Below are 20,000 nucleotides of genomic sequence, written 5' to 3' on the forward strand. Positions count from 1 at the left end.
CCGGTTAGCTCACTGATCCCGGTGACTCTCTCCCTACAGAACCTCGAGCAGAACACATTGGGAAATCACTTGTGGAGTTTGTTTGTGCCGAGGTCACACGGTCACACTCACAGAGCAGGATGTCTCATCCCGTTCTCCCAGCCTGTCTCCCCAGGAGAACACCAACCACAAGGCCCAGTGCACCATTCCGAGGGAATGGGGAATGAGACTGAGACACGGAGCTGTGGGGGGACAGGGCTCCCTGTGTCACAGTGCAGTATGCTCCACACCTTGGGCACTCTCTCAGCATGGGCAAAGCTCAAACACTCTGCCCCTCACCCTCTGCCCGCTCGCTCTCCGCCTGCTCGCCCTCCATCCCCTCGCCCTCTGCCCCCTCGCCCTCCAACCATTCGCTCTCCGCCCCCTCACCCTCCAACCAAACGCCCTCGGCCCCCTCACCCTCCATCCGCTCGCCCTCCATCCGCTCGCCCTCCGTCCGCTCGCCCTCCACCTGCTCACCCTCCGCCCGCTCACTCTCTGCCCCCGCACTCTCTGCCCCCTCGCCCTCTGCCCCTCACCCTCCACTCCCTTGCCCTCTGCCCCTCGCCATCCACACCCTCGCCCTCTGCCACCACACATTTCTCCCCTGCGCCGCCTCACCCTCCGCCCTCTCGCCCTCCATCCCCTCATCCTCCTCCCCTCCACCCCGCCACCCTCCTCCCCTCCAGCCCCACAACCTCCACTCCTCCGGACCCTCACTATTTTGTGAGGAGAGTTATGTTTTGTGTGTGGATGTAATTGTGAGTGTGAGTGTGTGTGTTTGTGTGTGTGTGTGTGTGTGTGTGTGTGTATATGTGAATATGAGTGCCTGTGCAAGTGTGTTTAAGCATGTGTGTGTTGTGTGTGTGTGTTTAAGTGTGTGTGTGTGTGTGTGTGTGTGTGTGTGTGTGTGTGTGTGTTTCCGGTTGTGTGTGTGTGTGTGTGTTTAAGTGTGTGTGTGTGTGTTTAAGTGTGAGAGTGTGTGTTTAAGTGTGAGAGTGTGTGTTTGTGAGTGAGTGTGTGTTTAAGTGTGAGTGTGTGTTTAAGTGTGAGTGTGGGTGTGTGTGTGAGTGTGTTTAAGTGTGTGTGTGTGTGTGTGTGTGTTTAAGTGTGTGTGTGTGTGTCTGTGAGTGAGTGTGTGTTTGTGAGTAAGTGTGTGTTTAAGTGTGAGTGTGGGTGTGTGTGTGGGTATGTGTGTGAGTGTGTGTGTGTTTAAGTGTGAGTGTGTGTGAGTGTGTGTGTGTTTAAGTGTGTGTGGGTGTGTGTGTGAGTGTGTGTGTGTTTCAGTGTGTGTGTGTTTCAGTGTGAGTGTGTGTGAGTGTGTGTGTGTTTAAGTGTGAATGTGGGTGTGTGTGTGAGTGTGTGTGTGTTTAAGTGTGTGTGTGTGTTTATGTGTGTGTGTGTGTTTAAGTGTGAGAGTGTGTGTTTGTGGGTGAGTGTGTGTTTAAGTGTGAGTGTGTGTTTAAGTGTGAGTGTGGGTGTGAGTGTGTGAGTGTGTGTGTTTAAGTGTGAGAGTGTGTGTTTAAGTGTGAGAGTGTGTGTTTGTGAGTGAGTGTGTGTTTAAGTGTGAGTGTGTGTTTAAGTGTGAGTGTGGGTGTGTGTGTGAGTGTGTTTAAGTGTGTGTGTGTGTGTGTGTTTAAGTGTGTGTGTGTGTTTAAGTGTGAGAGTGTGTGTTTGTGAGTGAGTGTGTGTTTAAGTGTGAGTGTGGGTGTGTGTGTGAGTGTGTGTGTTTAAGTGTGAGTGTGTGTGTGTGTTTAAGTGTGAGAGTGTGTGTCTGTGAGTGAGTGTGTGTTTGTGAGTAAGTGTGTGTTTAAGTGTGAGTGTGGGTGTGTGTGTGGGTATGTGTGTGAGTGTGTGTGTGTTTAAGTGTGAGTGTGTGTGAGTGTGTGTGTGTTTAAGTGTGTGTGGGTGTGTGTGTGAGTGTGTGTGTGTTTCAGTGTGTGTGTGTTTCAGTGTGAGTGTGTGTGAGTGTGTGTGTGTTTAAGTGTGAATGTGGGTGTGTGTGTGAGTGTGTGTGTGTTTAAGTGTGTGTGTGTGTGTTTATGTGTGTGTGTGTGTTTAAGTGTGAGAGTGTGTGTTTGTGAGTGAGTGTGTGTTTAAGTGTGAGTGTGTGTTTAAGTGTGAGTGTGGGTGTGAGTGTGTGTGTTTAAGTGTGAGTGTGTGTGTGTGTTTAAGTGTGAGAGTGTGTGTCTGTGAGTGAGTGTGTGTTTGTGAGTAAGTGTGTGTTTAAGTGTGAGTGTGTGTTCAAGTGTGTGTGTGTGTGTGTGTGTGTGTGTGTGTGTGTGTGTGTGTGTGTGTTTAAGTGTGAGAGTGTGTGTGTGTGTGATGAGCAATAAATTCTGGGCCAGTCAAAAATGTCCCCATCAAATGAATGACTGAATGCACATGAATGCAGCAGGCACATGGGACTTGAACCCCAGGGACTTGGGACTGGGCAGCCTGTGTGCCAGGCTGGTGTGGAAAGGGGACAGAGGCTTGGTTGGTGCTGCTGATGCTGCTCAGTCATTTGGAAGCCCCCGAGGAATTGACCCTGTGCCCTCTTGCTGTAAAGCCTGTGCCCTGCCGGGTACATGCCAGATGTACATGGAGTACAGCAGGCAGTCTGTTTGGTGCCCGATGGACACTTGCCAAGCGGTACCGACGTTACTGGGACCACGAGGCCTCACTGCTGCGTGGGGAGAGTCAGCGTACAGGAGCTGTGCTGTCACCGTTCCACCTGGCAATCCCACAGAGGTTACCATCTGGCTCTGTCCCCACGGGGTACTGAGGTGTGCTTCTGTTCTTCATTCCAGACGGGCTTCACACCACTCCACATTGCAGCGCATTACGAGAATCTCAACATCGCCCACATGTTACTGACCCGAGGGGCAAACATTAACTTCACCCCCAAGGTAAGAACCAACATTCCTCCCTACCTTCCTCTGGCTAATCCTGCTATCTACCTATCTGTCTGTCCATCTGTACGTCTATCGGTGTATCAGTCTGTGTAACTATCTGTCTATCTATCTGTACGTCTATCGGTGTATCAGTCTGTGTAACTATCTGTCTATCCATCTGTACGTCTATCGGTGTATCAGTCTGTGTAACTATCTGTCTATCTATCTGTACGTCTATCGGTGAATCAGTCTGTGTAACTATCTGTCTATCCATCTGTACGTCTATCGGTGTATCAGTCTGTGTAACTATCTGTCTATCTATCTGTACGTCTATCGGTGTATAAGTCTGTGTAACTATCTGTCTATCCATCTGTACGTCTATCGGTGTATCAGTCTGTGTAACTATCTGTCTATCTATCTGTATGTCTATCGGTGTATCAGTCTGTGTAACTATCTGTCTATCTATCTGTACGTCTATCGGTGTATCCATCTGTGTAACTATCTGTCTATCCATCTGTATGCCTATCGGTGTATCCGTTTGTGTAACTATCTGTCTATCTATCTGTACGTCTATCGGTGTATCAGCCTGTGTGTCTGTCTCTCTATCCATCTGTACGTCTATCGGTGTATCAGTCTGTGTAACTGTCTGTCCATCTGTACGTCTATCGGTGTATCAGTCTGTGTAACTATCTGTCTATCTATCTGTACGTCTATCGGTGTATCCATCTGTGTAACTATCTGTCTATCCATCTGTATGCCTATCGGTGTATCCGTCTGTGTAACTATCTGTCTATCTATCTGTACGTCTATCGGTGTATCAGCCTGTGTGTCTGTCTCTCTATCCATCTGTACGTCTATCGGTGTATCAGTCTGTGTAACTGCCTGTGTAGTTAGCTCTTCCTCCTCTCTTTGCATTCGATTCATTCTGTCCTTTCTCTCTTTTCTTGCTTTCTTACTATTCTTTCATCTTTCTAATCTTTGTATGTGTTGATCTGTCATCCCATCTGTCTGTGTCTCCTTCTCTGAGCCCCTCGCTGTCACCATCTCTGGGCCAGTTTCAGAGGCATTGCTTAAGAGCACTGATGTGGCTGGGCTGTCAGGGTCTGCATGATTGAGCATTGATTTTGTGACAAGGCTGTATTTTATTTAGAATTCATCCTGAAAAATGTGCATCTAGCATTCATGTGTGGGCGCTCCCCTCCCTGAGAGCAAATTGCCAGGCCGTTCAGAGTGCTGATAATACAGATAAATCTGAGGATGCAGGTCCCCAGCTCCCTGAAAGACCATCAGACATGGTGGTAAAGAATGTTGGCATCGCTGTTGACATGGCGGGCCGAAGGTCTGATCCTGTGCTGCGCTGAGCTGTGTTTCATGAACTACACAAGACTGTGGGCTGGACGTCACAGAAAATCCCATCAAAATATCACTTTTCCCACTGGATCCACCCCCCCCCCCCCCCACCCCTAAGTCTAGGAACAGAGTAAGGGAAGGAGGGAGGGGAGACCCAAAAGGTAGAGGGGGTGAGGGTGGAGGAGGGCTGAGTGGTGGACATTGAGTGCAGAGTTGTGGGTCTATCAGGAGGGAGTTGGCAACTTTGGGGGGTGGGGGCATGATGGGAAGGAGGACAGGGTTGTGATTGGAGGGGGAAGGAGGGGTGGCCTGTGATCAGAAAGAGCAGGGGCACTGGAAACATTGGTGATGGCGCAGGGCGCAGTGGTGATGATTTATTGGGCGGGAGAGGGTTCAACCAGGCCAGTAATCCAGGGGCAAATTTGGGATGATGGGCCGATGACCAGCACAAGAGGATGATTGGGAAGGAGGGCAGGCTGTGATCGGGAATGGGAAGCAAGAGGTGTCTTTGCCACAGGATAGCAGCCGAAGTGCCCGGCCGGACAAGTCAGCGAGCATCGTCAGTGCTCTGCGGAAGTCGGCCCCAATCCTGACTGAATAAAGCAGCTAGCACAGCCATGAGAGGGATTACTTGTACAAACAGAGCCCCGAGCTTCCTGTCCCTCCCGCGCTGCTGCTCTCAGCTACGTCTGGCTCAGCCAAGCCCACACTCACCGAGAGCCAGACAGAGGGACAGAGAGCATAGAACAGCACAGCACAGTACAGGCCCTTTGGCCCATGAAGATGTACCGACTTCTGGTCCTACTCTAAGATTAAACTCCCCTCCATCCCCTACATTTTACAATCATGAGAGAGAGGGACAGAGAGCGTTGAACCCACCAGCGTGTCTTGTCCGTTCTTTGCAGAATGGAATCACGGCCTTGCACATCGCCTCCAGACGAGGGAATTCCAAAATGGTCAGGTTCCTCTTGGATCGGGAAGCTCAGATCGACGCTCGCACAAAGGTGAGGCCGTCCGGGGAGAGCCTGGGCCACGGATCATTATGGGGGCACAGCAGGCCATTCACACAGGCTGATGGACCGGCACAGGGTCTATCGCTCACACTCAGTCACACACTCCCACACTCACTCACTCACACACACACACACTCACACACACACTCACACACACACTCACTCACTCACTCACTCACTCACACACACACTCACACACACACTCACACACTCACACACACTCACTCACTCACAAACTCACTCACACACACCCACACTCACACACACACACTCACACATACTCATTCACACACACTCACAGACACACTCACTCTCATGCACACACATACTCACACACACACATACTCTCACTCTCACACACTCACTCACATACACACACACTCACACTCACTAGCGCGCGCGCACACACACACACTCACTAGCGCGCGCACACACACTAGCAGCACACACACACACAAACACACACACACGCACACACACACACACACACACACACACACACACACACACACACACACTCACTAGCGCGCACACACACTAGCGGCACACAAACACACACACACACACACACACACACACACACACACACACACACACTCACTAGCGCGCACACACACTAGCGGCACACACACACACACACACACACACACACACACACACACACACACACACACAGCCCAGGAGAAACTGTAAGTGTTGGGATTTCGTCACTGATCGCCCTCAGTGCAATAGAAATATCTGGTAAATTTCTGAAGAGATAGAAAATGTGCGTCTGTTTGTCTTTAGTCCACAGGATGTGTTTGGCCATGATTGTTTTGAGGTCAGCCAGGTGGACCTCATAGAAGCTGAGTTCCCTGATTGGCCCTGTTATTCTGGTTCCAATCAGGGAGCCCTGGCTGACAGTTATAAACCAGAGGGTCAGGTGTTCTGTTTACCCCGAGAGCCGGCTCTGAGGGAGCTGGTTCGGAGCCAAGGACTCTCTGGTGACTCGGCGACCGGGTACCAGTTTCCATGGAGTTAGTCCACACCACCTCGGCCTTCATCCCTCAATGCCCAGACGACAAAGATGGCCATTTCTTTGAGCGAAACAGAGAGAGGAGGATTTTCTCAGGCAACTTACAAAGGCTTCAGGATCTTAATTCAAGAATTTTGTTTTCATTGAATTCACACTCTACAGGCTGCCACGGTGCCCAGAGCAGGCCCTCGGCCTCTGGTCGAACCACCTGACCGCTAGGCCTGCGCGCAGCTCTTCACTAGGCCCAACAGAAACAGCAATGGGGAATGGGATGTTGGTTTGGATGATGCTGCAGCTTCTCTGTGTGGGATGCCCACTGCGTCAGCGAGGATTAAACCCCACCCCCCCCCCCGCCCCGGGTTTCCTGCTCAGACTAACAGGATGGTCTGTTCTCTCCGCAGGACGAGCTGACGCCTCTTCACTGTGCGGCAAGAAATGGCCACGTTCGCATCGCCGAGATCCTCCTAGATCGCCGCGCCCCCATTATGGCTAAGACCAAGGTACGTAGGGGCCCACTCCCACCTGGGCACAGCATCGTTGCTGCTCCCCAGGTCCACACCAGCCACAAACAGGAGTGGGAAAACACACCACCATCCCGGGTTCGGGCGACCTGTTACACACTCATCGGGGATACCTGCATCAGTGTCTGGGCAGACCGAGACCCCAGACCCTATCCCCCAGACCCCACTCCTCCAGGCCTTGCCTCCCCGACCTTGTTCCCGGGCAGAGAATCTTCTTCAGTCCCTCTCTCATTCCAAGAGGAGTTTGTTAAAAGAGGAGTTCTGTTTCTGCCTTCACGGACCCCTCTGCTGGTCTCCTCCCTGACCCCTCTGCTGGTTCCTCCCTGACCCTTCTGCTGGTTCCTCCCTGCCCCCTCTGCTGGTTCCTCCCTGCCCCCTCTGCTGGTTCCTCCCTGACCCCTCTGCAGGGCTCCTCCCTGCCCCCTCTGCTGGTCTCCTCCCTGACCCCTCTGCTGGTCTCCTCCCTAACCCCTCTGCGGGTCTCCACCCTGACCCCTCTGCGGGCCTCCTCCCTGCCCCCTCTGCGGGTCTCCTCCCTGCCCCTCTGCTGGTCTCCTCCCTGACCCCTCTGCTGGTCTCCTCCCTGACCCCTCTGCTGGTCTCCTCCCTAACCCCTCTGCGGGTCTCCACCCTGACCCCTCTGCGGGCCTCCTCCCTGCCCCCTCTGCGGGTCTCCTCCCTGCCCCCTCTGCTGGTTCCTCCCTGACCCCTCTGTGGGTCTCCTCCCTGCCCCCTCTGCGGGTCTCCTCCCTGCCCCCTCTGCGGGTCTCCTCCCTGCCCCCTCTGCGGGTCTCCTCCCTGACCCCCCTGCGGGTTCCTCCCTGACCCCTCTGCTGGTCTCCTATCTGCCCCCTCTGCTGGTCTCCTCCCTGACGACTCTGCGGGTCTCCTCCCTGACGCCTCTGCGGGTCTCCTCCCTGACCCCTCTGCTGGTCTCGTCACTGACCCCTCTGCGGGTCTCCTCCCTGACCCCTCTGCGGGTCTCCTCCCTGACCCCTCTGCGGGTCTCCTCCCTGCCCCCTCTGCTGGTTCCTCCCTGACCCCTCTGCGCATCTCCACCCTGACCCCTCTGCTGGTCTCCTCCCTGACCCCTCTGCTGGTCTCCTCCCTGACCCCTCTGCTGGTCTCCTCCCTGACTTCTCTGCTGGTCTCCTCCCTGACCCCTCTGCTGGTCTCCTCCCTGACTTCTCTGCTGGTCTCCTCCCTGGCCCCTCTGCTGGTCTCCTCCCTGACTTCTCTGCTGGTCTCCTCACTGACTTCTCTGCTGGTCTCCTCACTGACCCCTCTGCTGGTACTCTCAGTGACCCCTCTACTGGTACTCTCAGTGACCCCTCTGCTGGTCTCCTCCCTGAGCCCTCTGCTGGTCTCCTCACTGAGCCCTCTGCTGGTCTCCTCACTGAGCCCTCTGCTGGTCTCCTCACTGAGCTCTCTGCTGGTCTCCTCACTGACCCCTCTGCTGGTCTCCTCACTGACTTCTCTGCTGGTACTCTCAGTGACCCCTCTGCCGGTACTCTCAGTGACCCCTCTGCTGGTCTCCTCACTGAGCTCTCTGCTGGTATTGCCGCTGAGCCCCCTGCTGGTATTCTCACTGAGCCCTCTGCTGGTATTCTGGCTGACCTGTGTGTATGCTTGTTGCCCTGTCCTGCTGTGTGCTGTAGAACGGCCTGTCTCCGATCCACATGGCTGCTCAGGGTGAACACCTGGACTGTGTGCGCCTCCTGCTCCAGTACGAAGCGGAAATCGATGATGTGACCCTGGATAACCTGACCCCTCTACACGTGGCTGCTCACTGTGGGCACCACAAGGTAGCCCGCCTCCTGCTGGACAAAGGGGCCAAGGCGAGCGCCAGGGCACTGGTTAGTCTCCATCTCTCCAAATCACCTTCATCCGGGCCGATCTCAGAGTGAAATAAATCATCAGGTTTCCATCCCTTCGGCTTGTCCTCCTGAACCTCTGCTGCTCTCTGTGTCTCTTTTTCCCTCCCTCTCACTCTCTCACTCTCTCTCGCTCTCCCCCTCTCCCCCATCTCTCTCTCTCTCCCCCTCTCCCCCATCTCTACCTCTCTCCCCCTCTCCCCCATCTCTATCTCTCTCCCCCTCTCCCCCATCTCTCTCTCTCTCCCCCTCTCCCCCATCTCTAACTCTCTCCCCCTCTCCCCATCTCTCTCTCTCTCCCCCTCTCCCCCATCTCTATCTCTCTCCCCCTCTCCCCCATCTCTCTCTCTCTCCCCCTCTCCCCCATCTCTATCTCTCTCCCCCTCTCCCCCATCTCTATCTCTCTCCCCCTCTCCCCCATCTCTCTCTCTCTCCCCCTCTCCCCCATCTCTATCTCTCTCCCCCACTCTCCTACCCCCTCTCTGCTACCCCCTCTCCCACCCGTCTCTCTCTCTCCCCCTCTCCCCCATCTCTCTCTCTCTCCCCCTCTCCCCCATCTCTCTCTCTCTCGCCCCTCCCCCATCTCTATCTCTCTCCCCCTCTCCCCCATCTCTATCTCTCTCCCCCTCTCCCCCATCTCTCTCTCTCTCCCCCTCTCCCCCATCTCTATCTCTCTCCCCCTCTCCCCCATCTCTATCTCTCTCCCCCACTCTCCTACCCCCTCTCTGCTACCCCCTCTCCCACCCGTCTCTCTCTCTCCCCCTCTCCCCCATCTCTATCTCTCTCCCCCACTCTCCTACCCCCTCTCTGCTACCCCCTCTCCCACCCGTCTCTCTCTCTCCCCCTCTCCCCCATCTCTCTCTCTCTCCCCCTCTCCCCCATCTCTATCTCTCTCCCCCTCTCCCCCATCTCTCTCTCTCTCTCCCCCTCTCCCCCATCTCTCTCTCTCTCTCCCCCTCTCCCCCATCTCTCTCTCTCTCCCCCTCTCCCCCATCTCTCTCTCTCTCTCCCCCTCTCCCCCATCTCTATCTCTCTCCCCCTCTCCCCCATCTCTCTCTCTCTCCCCCTCTCCCCCATCTCTATCTCTCTCCCCCACTCTCCTACCCCCTCTCTGCTACCCCCTCTCCCACCCGTCTCTCTCTCTCCCCCCTTCCCTCTCTCTCCCCCTTTCCCTCTCCCTTTCCCTCCCCCTCGCTCTCCTACCCCCCGCACTCTCCCTTCCCCCTCCCACTCCCTCCCCCTCACTCCCCCCCTCTCCTCCCTCCTTCTCTCCCTCTCCCCCTTCCTTCTCTCTCTCTCCCCACCCCCTCTCTCCACCCCAACCTCTCTCCCCACCAACCTCTCCCCACCCCCTTTTCTCCTCTCCCACCCTCTCTCCCTCCCTCTCTCTCCCCCGCCGCCAGACGCCCCTCATGCATCGGGCCCGGGCCGTCTGTGCCATGTGGCAGACATTCGCTGTGCTCCCGGGACCAGGAATGTCTGAGCTGGCTGTGACCGTCCCTGACCGATGGGCATCATGAGCAGACCGCGCCCCCCCCCCCCCACCACCTCCCACCACCTCGCTCGCTGGTTACCCGCGTGTGACAGATTGAGCTGGAATACACGTGCTGGCAGTGGGTTGGGGGTCGGGGGGGTGCGTTGGGTAGCGTACACGCGGTGGGAATATTTTATGGTTTCAGGGTTGCTGGGGGGTTGCGGGGGGGGTGGTACGGGCACAGAGAGGGCTTGAGCTTCCATTGCTCTTGCCCCAGGAGGCTCTGTGCCACTCCAGGATGGAGCTTCGTGTGCCCACCCACCCTTCCCTGGTCGTCGGTACCCATCTCCGGAGGGGAGGGTGGGGGTGGCGTGGTGCCTCGGCGGGGATGGCGGGGGGTGCGGGCGGGCACTGGGGGATACCAGTCGGTGCCCGAGGCTCTCCCTTCGGTTGGTGACCCTGATGCCTGTCTTTCTCACTGTGCCCTCCCCCAGAACGGCTTCACCCCGTTACACATTGCCTGCAAGAAAAACCACATCCAAATGATGGAGCTGCTGCTGAAACATGGAGCTTCGCTCGAGGCTGTGACTGAGGTAATAAAAAACCATTTTCCGTGCGTCCTCCATTTCCAGCTCTTGCACCATTCCCAGAGTGCTCCCTCCCCCCTCGACCGCCCCCCCTGGCTTCAGCCATCAGAGATTTGCGTCACCAAATTCCAGGAGCGGGCAATGTCCCCGAGATGTGGGAATGCCATTTGGAATTGGGTGGGGTGGGGGAGTGTCCTCACCTGGGGTGGGGGCGGGAGAGCCTGTGGAACTCCCGGCCACACACAGCCGGCGAGCTCAGGACGTTGAATGTTTTCACGAAGGGGTTGGGTCAGGCTCCGGGGCTGAAAAGAGTTCACAAAGGCCAGTATGAAATGGCGGAGCAGGCAGGGGAGAGGCCTAGATGGCCTCGTCCTGCTCCTGCCTTCTCTGCTCCTGTCGATGAGGAGCAAGAGGTGAACGTCTGAAACAGAAGCAGTAGTCGGCCATCCGGCCCGTCGTATCTGCTCCACCGTTTAATAAGATCATGGCTGATGTTTTTGCAGACCCACATGCCCATCATAACCCTTAATTTGTATACTGTTCAAACTCTGGCTGCGCATTAAAAGCATTCAGCGAGGTAGCCCAACGGCTTCACTGGGAATTCCACGGGTTCACAGCCCTTTCTGGTGAAGGAGCTCCTTCTTAGCACAATCCTAAATCTGCTTCCCGCTTATTTTGAGGTAATATCCCCTAGTTCTAGTTTGACCCACCAGCGGAAACAACCTCTCTGCTTCCACTTTATCTATCCCCTTCATAATTTTATATGTTTTCTAAGATTCCCCCTCATTCTTCTAAATTCCAATGAGTGTCGTCCCAGTCTCTCCCCATAAGTCTGGATTCATCCTCGTGACCTCCTGCAGCAACGAGGGGATGGGGAACCTTAGCACACCGCGCTGGGCTGTCATGTTGCAGATCACCTCCCGCTGCTCCCCGAGTGGGAACCCAAGTCAGAATGTGTACAGCGAATGCATCCTGTTCCCAAACAGACCCAAACATCCAGGCACTGACTGAGAGATAAACATAGCCCTCATTTTTGAACTGAGCGAGAATGACTATTTATTGCGAGTACTTAGACTCTAGCTACACACACAGTTGTAACCCTTTGACATATAACACTCATTAAAACTATAATGCCTTATAGATTCCACCTTGCACACAGACAGTGTAAATTATGGACAATTGGGGAAAAACTGGAAAGACGGTTCAGTAGGTTTTGTTCCCCTGTATTGTTGTTGAGATGATCCTTCTGACTTTTCTGCTGTTCACTGCATTATTTTTCCCCGATTTCTTTCATTGATTGATGAGAGAATAGAAAAGGGGCTTGTACAATTATTAATAGAATCTCGATCTTCACCGTTAAAAGTCACAGCATAGAACAGCTATTGCAAACAAAACCATTTTCTTCAGGTTTACAGTGAGTTACAACCGCAGAGATCAGAGATTCTACACCTGACCTGCTGTTCCATTTCACAAACTGGCCTTCTGAGCTGACTGAGGCCCACTGACAGTCTCACACCCCTCAGGACAGGCAGGGATCGGTACCGTGATGCTCCAATGAATCCTCTCTGCCCAAACTGGGAAGCTGCCTCTCTCAGAGCTGGCCTCACAATGACTCACAGAACAGGACTTGTCCCTGTCCTGTCAAGGCATCTCAAGGTTCGGGCAGTTACCATCCGACCAGATGTGCACAGAATGGACTCGATGCCATCCTGTGTCTCCTGCGATATCGCTGGTCTCAGTGCTGTCTGTGTGTTAAATGTGTAACTTCACCCATTGGGTCTCTTCAAGGAAACCAATTCCCAACCAGTGGGTTCAACATGCTCGCCTGTGACCTCTGACATGTCTCTGTCCGTGTTTCTGTTTCTGTGTCTCACTGTCTCTCTCTCTCTCTCTCGATCTGTTTCTCTGTCTCTGTCTGTCTGCTTCTGTCTCTCTCTCTCTGTCCCTGTCTCTCTCTCCGTCCCCATGTCTCTCTCTGTCCCCGTTTCTCTCTCTCTCCACACCACCTCCCCCCCCTCCCCCGGCCCCTCCCCGTCTCCAACTCTGTTTGTTTTGCAGTCGGGGCTAACCCCCCTGCACGTTGCTGCCTTCATGGGGAACCTGAACATTGTCACCAAGTTACTGCAGCATGGGGCCTCTCCCAATGTCTCCAATGTGGTGAGTGTCTGCCTGGCCGGGGGCGGAGGGGGGGTGGGGGGGGGGTGCATGGGAAGGGGGGTTGGTGAGGGGGTTACTGTGCTCACCGTCTGTCTGTCTATAAAACCTTACCCTGGCACCCTGACACTGCCCTCGCCCACACTCCCACCACTTAACCCAGCGCACTACTGCTTGTGTCCCTGTGCCCTTCAACACTGACCCCACCGTGTGTGGTCCTGCAGCTCTCGGCCCCTGTCCCAACCCGAAGGTAGATTTCCCAGGAGTGGAGAGGCACTGAATGTTCGCACCCTCCTGCCGTGGTCTCCCGGATATTGACCATCCCCACTGCCAGACCACCGCCCATCGACTCCTTCCATTCCACCAGAGATGTTGCCCTTCCCGGGAATTCCCACCGCTCCCCTGTTCCAAACCAGTCACATCCCAGCTTCCCCCTCCCAGGGTGACCCTGGAATGTATAATACACAGGAGATGTTCTCAGCCGGCCACCCATGTCCCTTCTGTGTCTCTCCCCTTGGCTCTGCCTGGCCTAGCTGCCTTGACCATCGACCCAGTGATCAACCACTGACTGACCTCCTCCCTCCTGAGCGTGGTGCCTCGGCCGGACATCATGGCACAGTGTGTGCTCTCTTTGGGCACAGCTCGGGTGAGGGGTCCGCTGTCATTGAGACTGAGAAGCACCTGGCTTTGTAACTACCCCCCCGTGCCCCACATGGTGCCAGTCTGGGAAAGGGACTGGTGCCAGCTCCCTCACCCACACTGAGAGATCGGCTCGTTTTGAGACCCAATTCACCAACCCCCCCCCCCCCACCCCCCCACCTTGCCCCGCGTCCCAAGGTTTTTGACGGAAGTTTGGGAGCCCTCCTTTGGCATGTAGAGCGCTTGGCTGTCGTGTTGTCAGGGTGCTGAAGATCAGAGGGGAGAGCCCGTCGCTGGCAGAAAGCTCAAAGCATGGCTTGTCCCTGGCAGAAAGCGCCTCCCCCCCGACTGAATCACCCAGTTCCTGACCTTAGTTGTCTGGGAGCCAGCTTGGATTGTGGGGTGGGTTGGCATTGGTGGATGACCACAATGGCAAGGTGGTGCAGTGGGGTGGGCTGTTTACCCCACCCAGGGGGTGGCCGGGCCTCCCCAAGCGAGTGGAAACCTTCCCGTCTCCCATCACTGGGTCAACATCACTGGGCATGCTGTCAGGAGGAAGGGCAGGACCCTGGGGGAACCCTGTTTGTCAGGCTCTGCGAGGGAGTAATTTCTTGTTTCACTCGATGCAGAAAGTTGAAACCCCATTGCACATGGCAGCCAGGGCCGGGCAGACTGGCGTGACACACTTCCTTCTGGAGAACAACGCTGACGTTGATGCCAAAGCTAAAGTGAGTAGAGCCCACCTGATGTGGAGGTGCCACGAATGGACTGGGGGTGCACTCGGTTAGAAATTACACCAGGCTATAGTCCAACAGGTTTATTTGAAATCACAAGCTTTCGGATCCTTGCTCCTCCTTTGGGTGTCTGTGGGAGAGGGGGCATCAGACGCAGAATTTATAAGCAAAAGATCAAAGGGTCGTAGAACTGATGCCAATGTATTGAACAGACCGAAGATGACTTCTATTTTCCATCAGTCCAACATGATCAATACGCAAATCTTTAATCGGTTAGAAAGGAGGTGCAGATTTCGATCAATGGTGGGGCTCTGGATAGTCTTGTAGAACAGAGAGACCGGGGGTTCAGGTACATAATTCTTTGAAGTTTGCGTCACATGTAAACAGGGGGGTTAAGAAGGCATTTAGCCTTCATTGCTGAGACCTTTGAGTAGAGGGGTTGGGGACATCATGTTGAGGTTATACAGGACGTTGGTGAGGCCTCTTCTGGAGTGCTGAGTCCAGTTCTGGTCGCCCTGTTATAGGAAGGATATTTAGCTGAAGAGGGTTTGGAAAGGATTGACCAGGATTTTTCCAGGTCTGTGAGGTTTGAATTTGTTCGGAAGGTAGTGAAGATTGAATCCTTTGTTAGTTAAATCAATACTCAAGCCCCAGTCTGTTATGGTGAGGAATAGAGGTTCCCCACTCATAATTAAACCCAGGACACCCAGAGAAGCTCACCGTGCCCTCCTAATCTGTTAAAAAAGTGGTTCAAGGAAAGAACACCCCTGATCTCCAGTTTAAAAGTTACAAGTAGCCATTGACTTATTTAACCCTAACAAATTAAATGAGACACTAACAAACTGAACAATGTCCCCCTAATTACTAACTACTCCCTAACGGGGCTAAATTCTACTGGAATGCTGTTCCAATAAGCACAAGTCCCATTGATAGAAACCCAGTTAAAAGGCAACAATAAATTAAAACCTAATCTCTCCGAATTTGCTCGGGACTGCGCTTTCTGGAACGCTTCTCTGTTACGCTACAAACCCGCTGATTCTGCTGTCAGGGATGTGTTTTTTTTCTCCATAATTTCATCGGTGAGGGACTTGCAGCTCAAATGCGGTGTTACTGTCGATGGGTCTTTTCAGAGAGCTTCATGGCTTAGTGCGAAAGGCAGTTTCATCTCTCGGCTGGCGGGCTTGCTTTCGCTGCAGCTGAAGTTTGCCTCCTCCTGATGTTCAAAACACAACTTTATTTTCCGTCAACCCTGTGAGGCATCAGATTGTTCTGATGTGATCGGTTTCAGGTCGCCCACACCATCAGTTTTTAAATTCATTTGGCTTTGAATCGCTAAGTGCTTGGTTTAAATTAATTGGCCACATTCAAACTTGTGGTCTCGATACAAAAGCTGCTTTACCTGCTACCTGTGAGGCCTTTTGACAGACTGGCTTCACCTTTTGGGGCTCTCCATACAGTAGGTGTAAACCTCCGAGCACAGACAAAGCACCAGCTCTTAAAAGGACCACGGCACAAGCATTCCCCCCAAATTCATCACTTTTCCCAACAAATTCGAACTTCGCGCCTTCCAGTTCACAAGTATCCCACTCGCCTTCGCAACACTTCGTAAAGGAAGGCTGGATAGGCTGAGATTTCTTTCTCACTGGACTGTGAGAGGTTGAGAGGCAACCTGATGGAGCGGGGGTATAGATAGGGTTAACGGGACCTGTCTTTTCCCAAGGGTGGGGGACTTCAAGACCACGGGCGACAGACTTAGGGTGAGAAGAGAGGGATTTAAAAAAGAAATGAGGAGAAAGGTTTGGAGGGGTGTGGGCTAGCAGCAGGCAGGTGGGGCTAGTTCCGTTTGAGAATATGGTCGGCATGGACTGGTTGGGCCGAAGGGTCTGTGTCTCTGCCTGTACCTTGGCTGATTTCAGAGTCCTGAAGAACGACCACAGTGTCAATGTGGTAATGCATATTACTGTCCCACCTGAGCTAGTATCAGCAATAAACTCACAGCGGACAGATAGGTAGGATTCAGCTCTCCGATGTCCCGCGATCTGCCTGAAAGTTACTACTTTCGGACCGTCAGTGGAGTGACTGGAACCAAACTTGAGCGTGCATAGTGACACTTCTCCAGAAGCAGCCTGTTGGGGAGGGAGTCCGAGTGTGAACAGGTTTGGCTCGGTCAGGACAAGGGAATTGTGTCCTGAAAGCTTGGATTCGGACAGAGAGAGAGAGGGGGAGTAAGCAGGATCTGTGTCATTCCATCTTTAACTGGAAGTATCCCAGCAAGAATGAAAAGCTGACGCCGACACCGTGCTGTCTGTTGACTTGGTGAATTTTTTTGCGTTCCCGCAGTTGGACGCACACGCGCTGGGCTGTGACAGGGTGAGCCAACGGTTCTTGTGCAGTTCGGTGACACGCGCTCCCTCCCTCTCGCTCTCTCTCTTTCTCACGCGCGGCCATTGCTTCATACACAGGACGATCAGACCCCCCTGCACTGCGCCGCCCGCCTCGGCCATCTCGAAGTGGTCAAGCTCCTGCTGGCAAACGGGGCGTGCCCAAGATCGGCCACCTCCACCGGCCATACGCCCCTGCACCTGGCCTCCCGGGAGGGCCACCTGGATGTGGCGGAGGTGCTGCTAGACCATGGTGCCTCACTCACGCACATGACCAAGGTAAGGGGCGGGATTACAGCCGTGTCTCAACCCAGTGTCACTTGGGTCCAGGCTCCAACCCGACTGGGTGAGCGGTTCAGGGGCATTTGACCCTGTGTCCTGGCAAACTGGTCTCGAATCCCCCCCACCATCTCAACGTGGCAGAAGGGGAAAAAAGACACCGGGATTTGATTGCCAACAATCGAGGCTATCCGGGTCACTGAACCGTTGCTGATGCGCCTGGTTGCTGGGCGGAGAGCAAGGTTGGGTGGGGGGGGGGCGGTGGGGGGTAGCTAGGAGAGGGAAATCTGCCTTCCTTATTGGGCCTGGCCTCCACGTGACTGCAGACCCGCAGCAAGATGGTTCTCTCTCACCTGGCCAGTGACGCCCACACCCGAGCCATGGTGAAAACAGCTGGAGACTCAGGAAGATCACCACTGTGAAGCGGGTTTGAGCTCAGCAGCAGGCTGTAACCTGATGTTGGAAGGACGGCCGGCCTTTTCAGTTGGTTCTGAGTGGGGGATGGTGGGGGAGATGTTCCAGAGTTGGGGGTCTGGGGGAAAGCGGATTCAGCAGAAAGTGAGTGATCGATTGGTTGGGGAGGGGGGTGCGACGGGTGTGGGGTTTGACCGGTGAGTTGCAGGTTCTGACAGTCTGACCTTGTCTCTGCACATTGACAGAAAGGCTTCAGCCCTCTCCACATGGCTGCAAAGTATGGAAGGGTGCAAGTCATGGAGATGCTTCTGCAACATGGTGCACAGCCAAACTGCGCAGGAAAGGTATTTACCAGGCTCTTCCCACCTATTCCCATCGGATGGTCTCCAGGGGAGGGAGCAAACAGCCCTGCACTCCGTGCTGGCTTGGTTCCACCTGCCAGCAGGCAGGCACAGCGCTCAGTTCCAGCCAATCAGGAAGTGTAATCACAGCGCTCCAACCTCCTGGATATTGGGCACAGCGCATTTCCAGCTGCCGCGCCAGCCCAAGTCGGGAAAGCCTTTCGCAGGAACACGTCCCTGTTCTCCCCGGGCTGGGGAGAACACTGGACCACACATAGTATCATCCCTCAGCCACACGCAGTGACAAGGCTGCCAGGGCACACTGAGCAGGAGCATGTGTACACTCATGCGCACACACACACACACTCATGCACACACATACTCACGCACACACACTCATGCACACACACACAGACTGACACAGACAGTATCAATTGCTCCTTCCCAAATAGACACATACATGTGGGTCTCTCTCACCTTACAAGCGAGGGGGAGGGAGTTACAAGGGAACCTGATTGATGAAAGCGCAGCTGGATGGATTTGCCTGGGGGGTTGGGGAGGTGTGTGCTGGGTGTATATCTGAGAGTGGCCTTGGCTCGGCAGATGCTCCAGGTGCGACAGGGCTCGATGCTTTCCAGACTGACTGTGTTTCTGTCCTCCAGAACGGCCTGACCCCTCTCCATGCGGCAGTGCACCATGACCACGCCGACATTGTGGAGCTCCTCCTGAGCCACGAGGCATCCCCACACTCAGCAGCCTGGGTGAGTGGCTGCTGATTGACGCCGGGGACGGGAGGTCGGGGGCGGGAGGGAGGGTTTAGGGAGAACTGAGAGGGAGGCTCCACTGGGAGGGCACTGCGAAGGGAATGTTCTGGGTAACAGCTGAGGGCATTGGATTGCTGCCAGGGTTGGGTCAGGAAGGCCAGCAGCTTCGGCCGTGTCTCTGGCCAGTTGGTGATCACGTGGGTCCCTGTGGAGAATCCCCTTTCTCCATTCTGCTCACATACAGACACCCTGTGGGTACAGCCCACTCTGAGACACCGCTCCCTTTCAGACACCGCTCCTCAGGGACACCGTTCCCTCTGAGACACCGCTCCTCAAGGACACCGCTCCCTCAGAGACACCGCTCCTCAGGGACACCGCTCCCTCAGGGACACCGCTCCCTCTGGGACACCGCTCCCTTTCAGACACCGCTCCTCAGGGACACCGTTCCCTCTGAGACACCGCTCCTCAAGGACACTGCTCCCTCAGAGACACCGCTCCTCTGGGACACCGCTCCCTCAGGGACACCGCTCCCTCTGAGACACCGCTCCCTCAGGGACACCGCTCCCTCTGAGACACCGCTCCCTCTGAGACACCGCTCCTCAGGGACACCGCTCCCTCAGGGACACCGCTCCCTCAGGGACACCGCTCCCTCTGAGACACCGCTCCTCAAGGACACCGCTCCCTCAGAGACACCGCTCCTCAGGGACACCGCTCCCTCAGGGACACCGCTCCCTCAGGGACACCGCTCCCTCAGGGACACCGCTCCCTCTGAGACACCGCTCCCTCTGAGACACCGCTCCCTCTGGGACACCGCTCCCTCTGAGACACCGCTCCTCAGGGACACCGCTCCCACAGGGACACCGCTCCCTCTGAGACACCGCTCCTCAGGGACACCGCTCCCTCAGGGACACCGCTCCCTCAGGGACACCGCTCCCTCAGGGACACCGCTCCCTCTGGGACACCGCTCCCTTTCAGACACCGCTCCTCAGGGACACCGTTCCCTCTGAGACACCGCTCCTCAAGGACACCGCTCCCTCAGAGACACCGCTCCTCTGGGACACCGCTCCCTCAGGGACACCGCTCCCTCTGAGACACCGCTCCCTCAGGGACACCGCTCCCTCTGAGACACCGCTCCCTCTGAGACACCGCTCCTCAGGGACACCGCTCCCTCAGGGACACCGCTCCCTCAGGGACACCGCTCCCTCTGAGACACCGCTCCTCAAGGACACCGCTCCCTCAGAGACACCGCTCCTCAGGGACACCGCTCCCTCAGGGACACCGCTCCCTCAGGGACACCGCTCCCTCTGAGACACCGCTCCCTCTGAGACACCGCTCCCTCTGGGACACCGCTCCCTCTGAGACACCGCTCCTCAGGGACACCGCTCCCTCAGGGACACCGCTCCCTCTGAGACACCGCTCCTCAGGGACACCGCTCCCTCAGGGACACCGCTCCCTCAGGGACACCGCTCCCTCTGAGACACCGCTCCCTCTGAGACACCGCTCCCTCTGGGACACCGCTCCCTCAGGGACACCGCTCCCTCAGGGACACCGCTCCCTCTGGGACAC

General features: G+C 55.4%; 1 protein-coding gene across 1 annotated transcript in view; it reads left to right on the forward strand.

The window, feature by feature from the left end:
* LOC125447979 (ankyrin-1-like) overlaps nt 1-20,000 on the forward strand; it is a 262,637-nt gene that overhangs the window by 210,295 nt on the left and 32,342 nt on the right. The window contains exons 7-16 of the mRNA XM_059641167.1: nt 2,811-2,909; nt 5,150-5,248; nt 6,674-6,772; nt 8,452-8,649; nt 10,636-10,734; nt 12,787-12,885; nt 14,151-14,249; nt 16,718-16,915; nt 17,575-17,673; nt 18,333-18,431. Of these exons, the coding sequence (XP_059497150.1) occupies nt 2,811-2,909; nt 5,150-5,248; nt 6,674-6,772; nt 8,452-8,649; nt 10,636-10,734; nt 12,787-12,885; nt 14,151-14,249; nt 16,718-16,915; nt 17,575-17,673; nt 18,333-18,431 (1,188 nt within the window). The remainder of the gene's footprint in view (nt 1-2,810; nt 2,910-5,149; nt 5,249-6,673; nt 6,773-8,451; nt 8,650-10,635; nt 10,735-12,786; nt 12,886-14,150; nt 14,250-16,717; nt 16,916-17,574; nt 17,674-18,332; nt 18,432-20,000) is intronic.

Source organism: Stegostoma tigrinum, chromosome 40 (assembly GCF_030684315.1).
Source record: "Stegostoma tigrinum isolate sSteTig4 chromosome 40, sSteTig4.hap1, whole genome shotgun sequence".
NCBI classification, from domain to species: domain Eukaryota; kingdom Metazoa; phylum Chordata; class Chondrichthyes; order Orectolobiformes; family Stegostomatidae; genus Stegostoma; species Stegostoma tigrinum.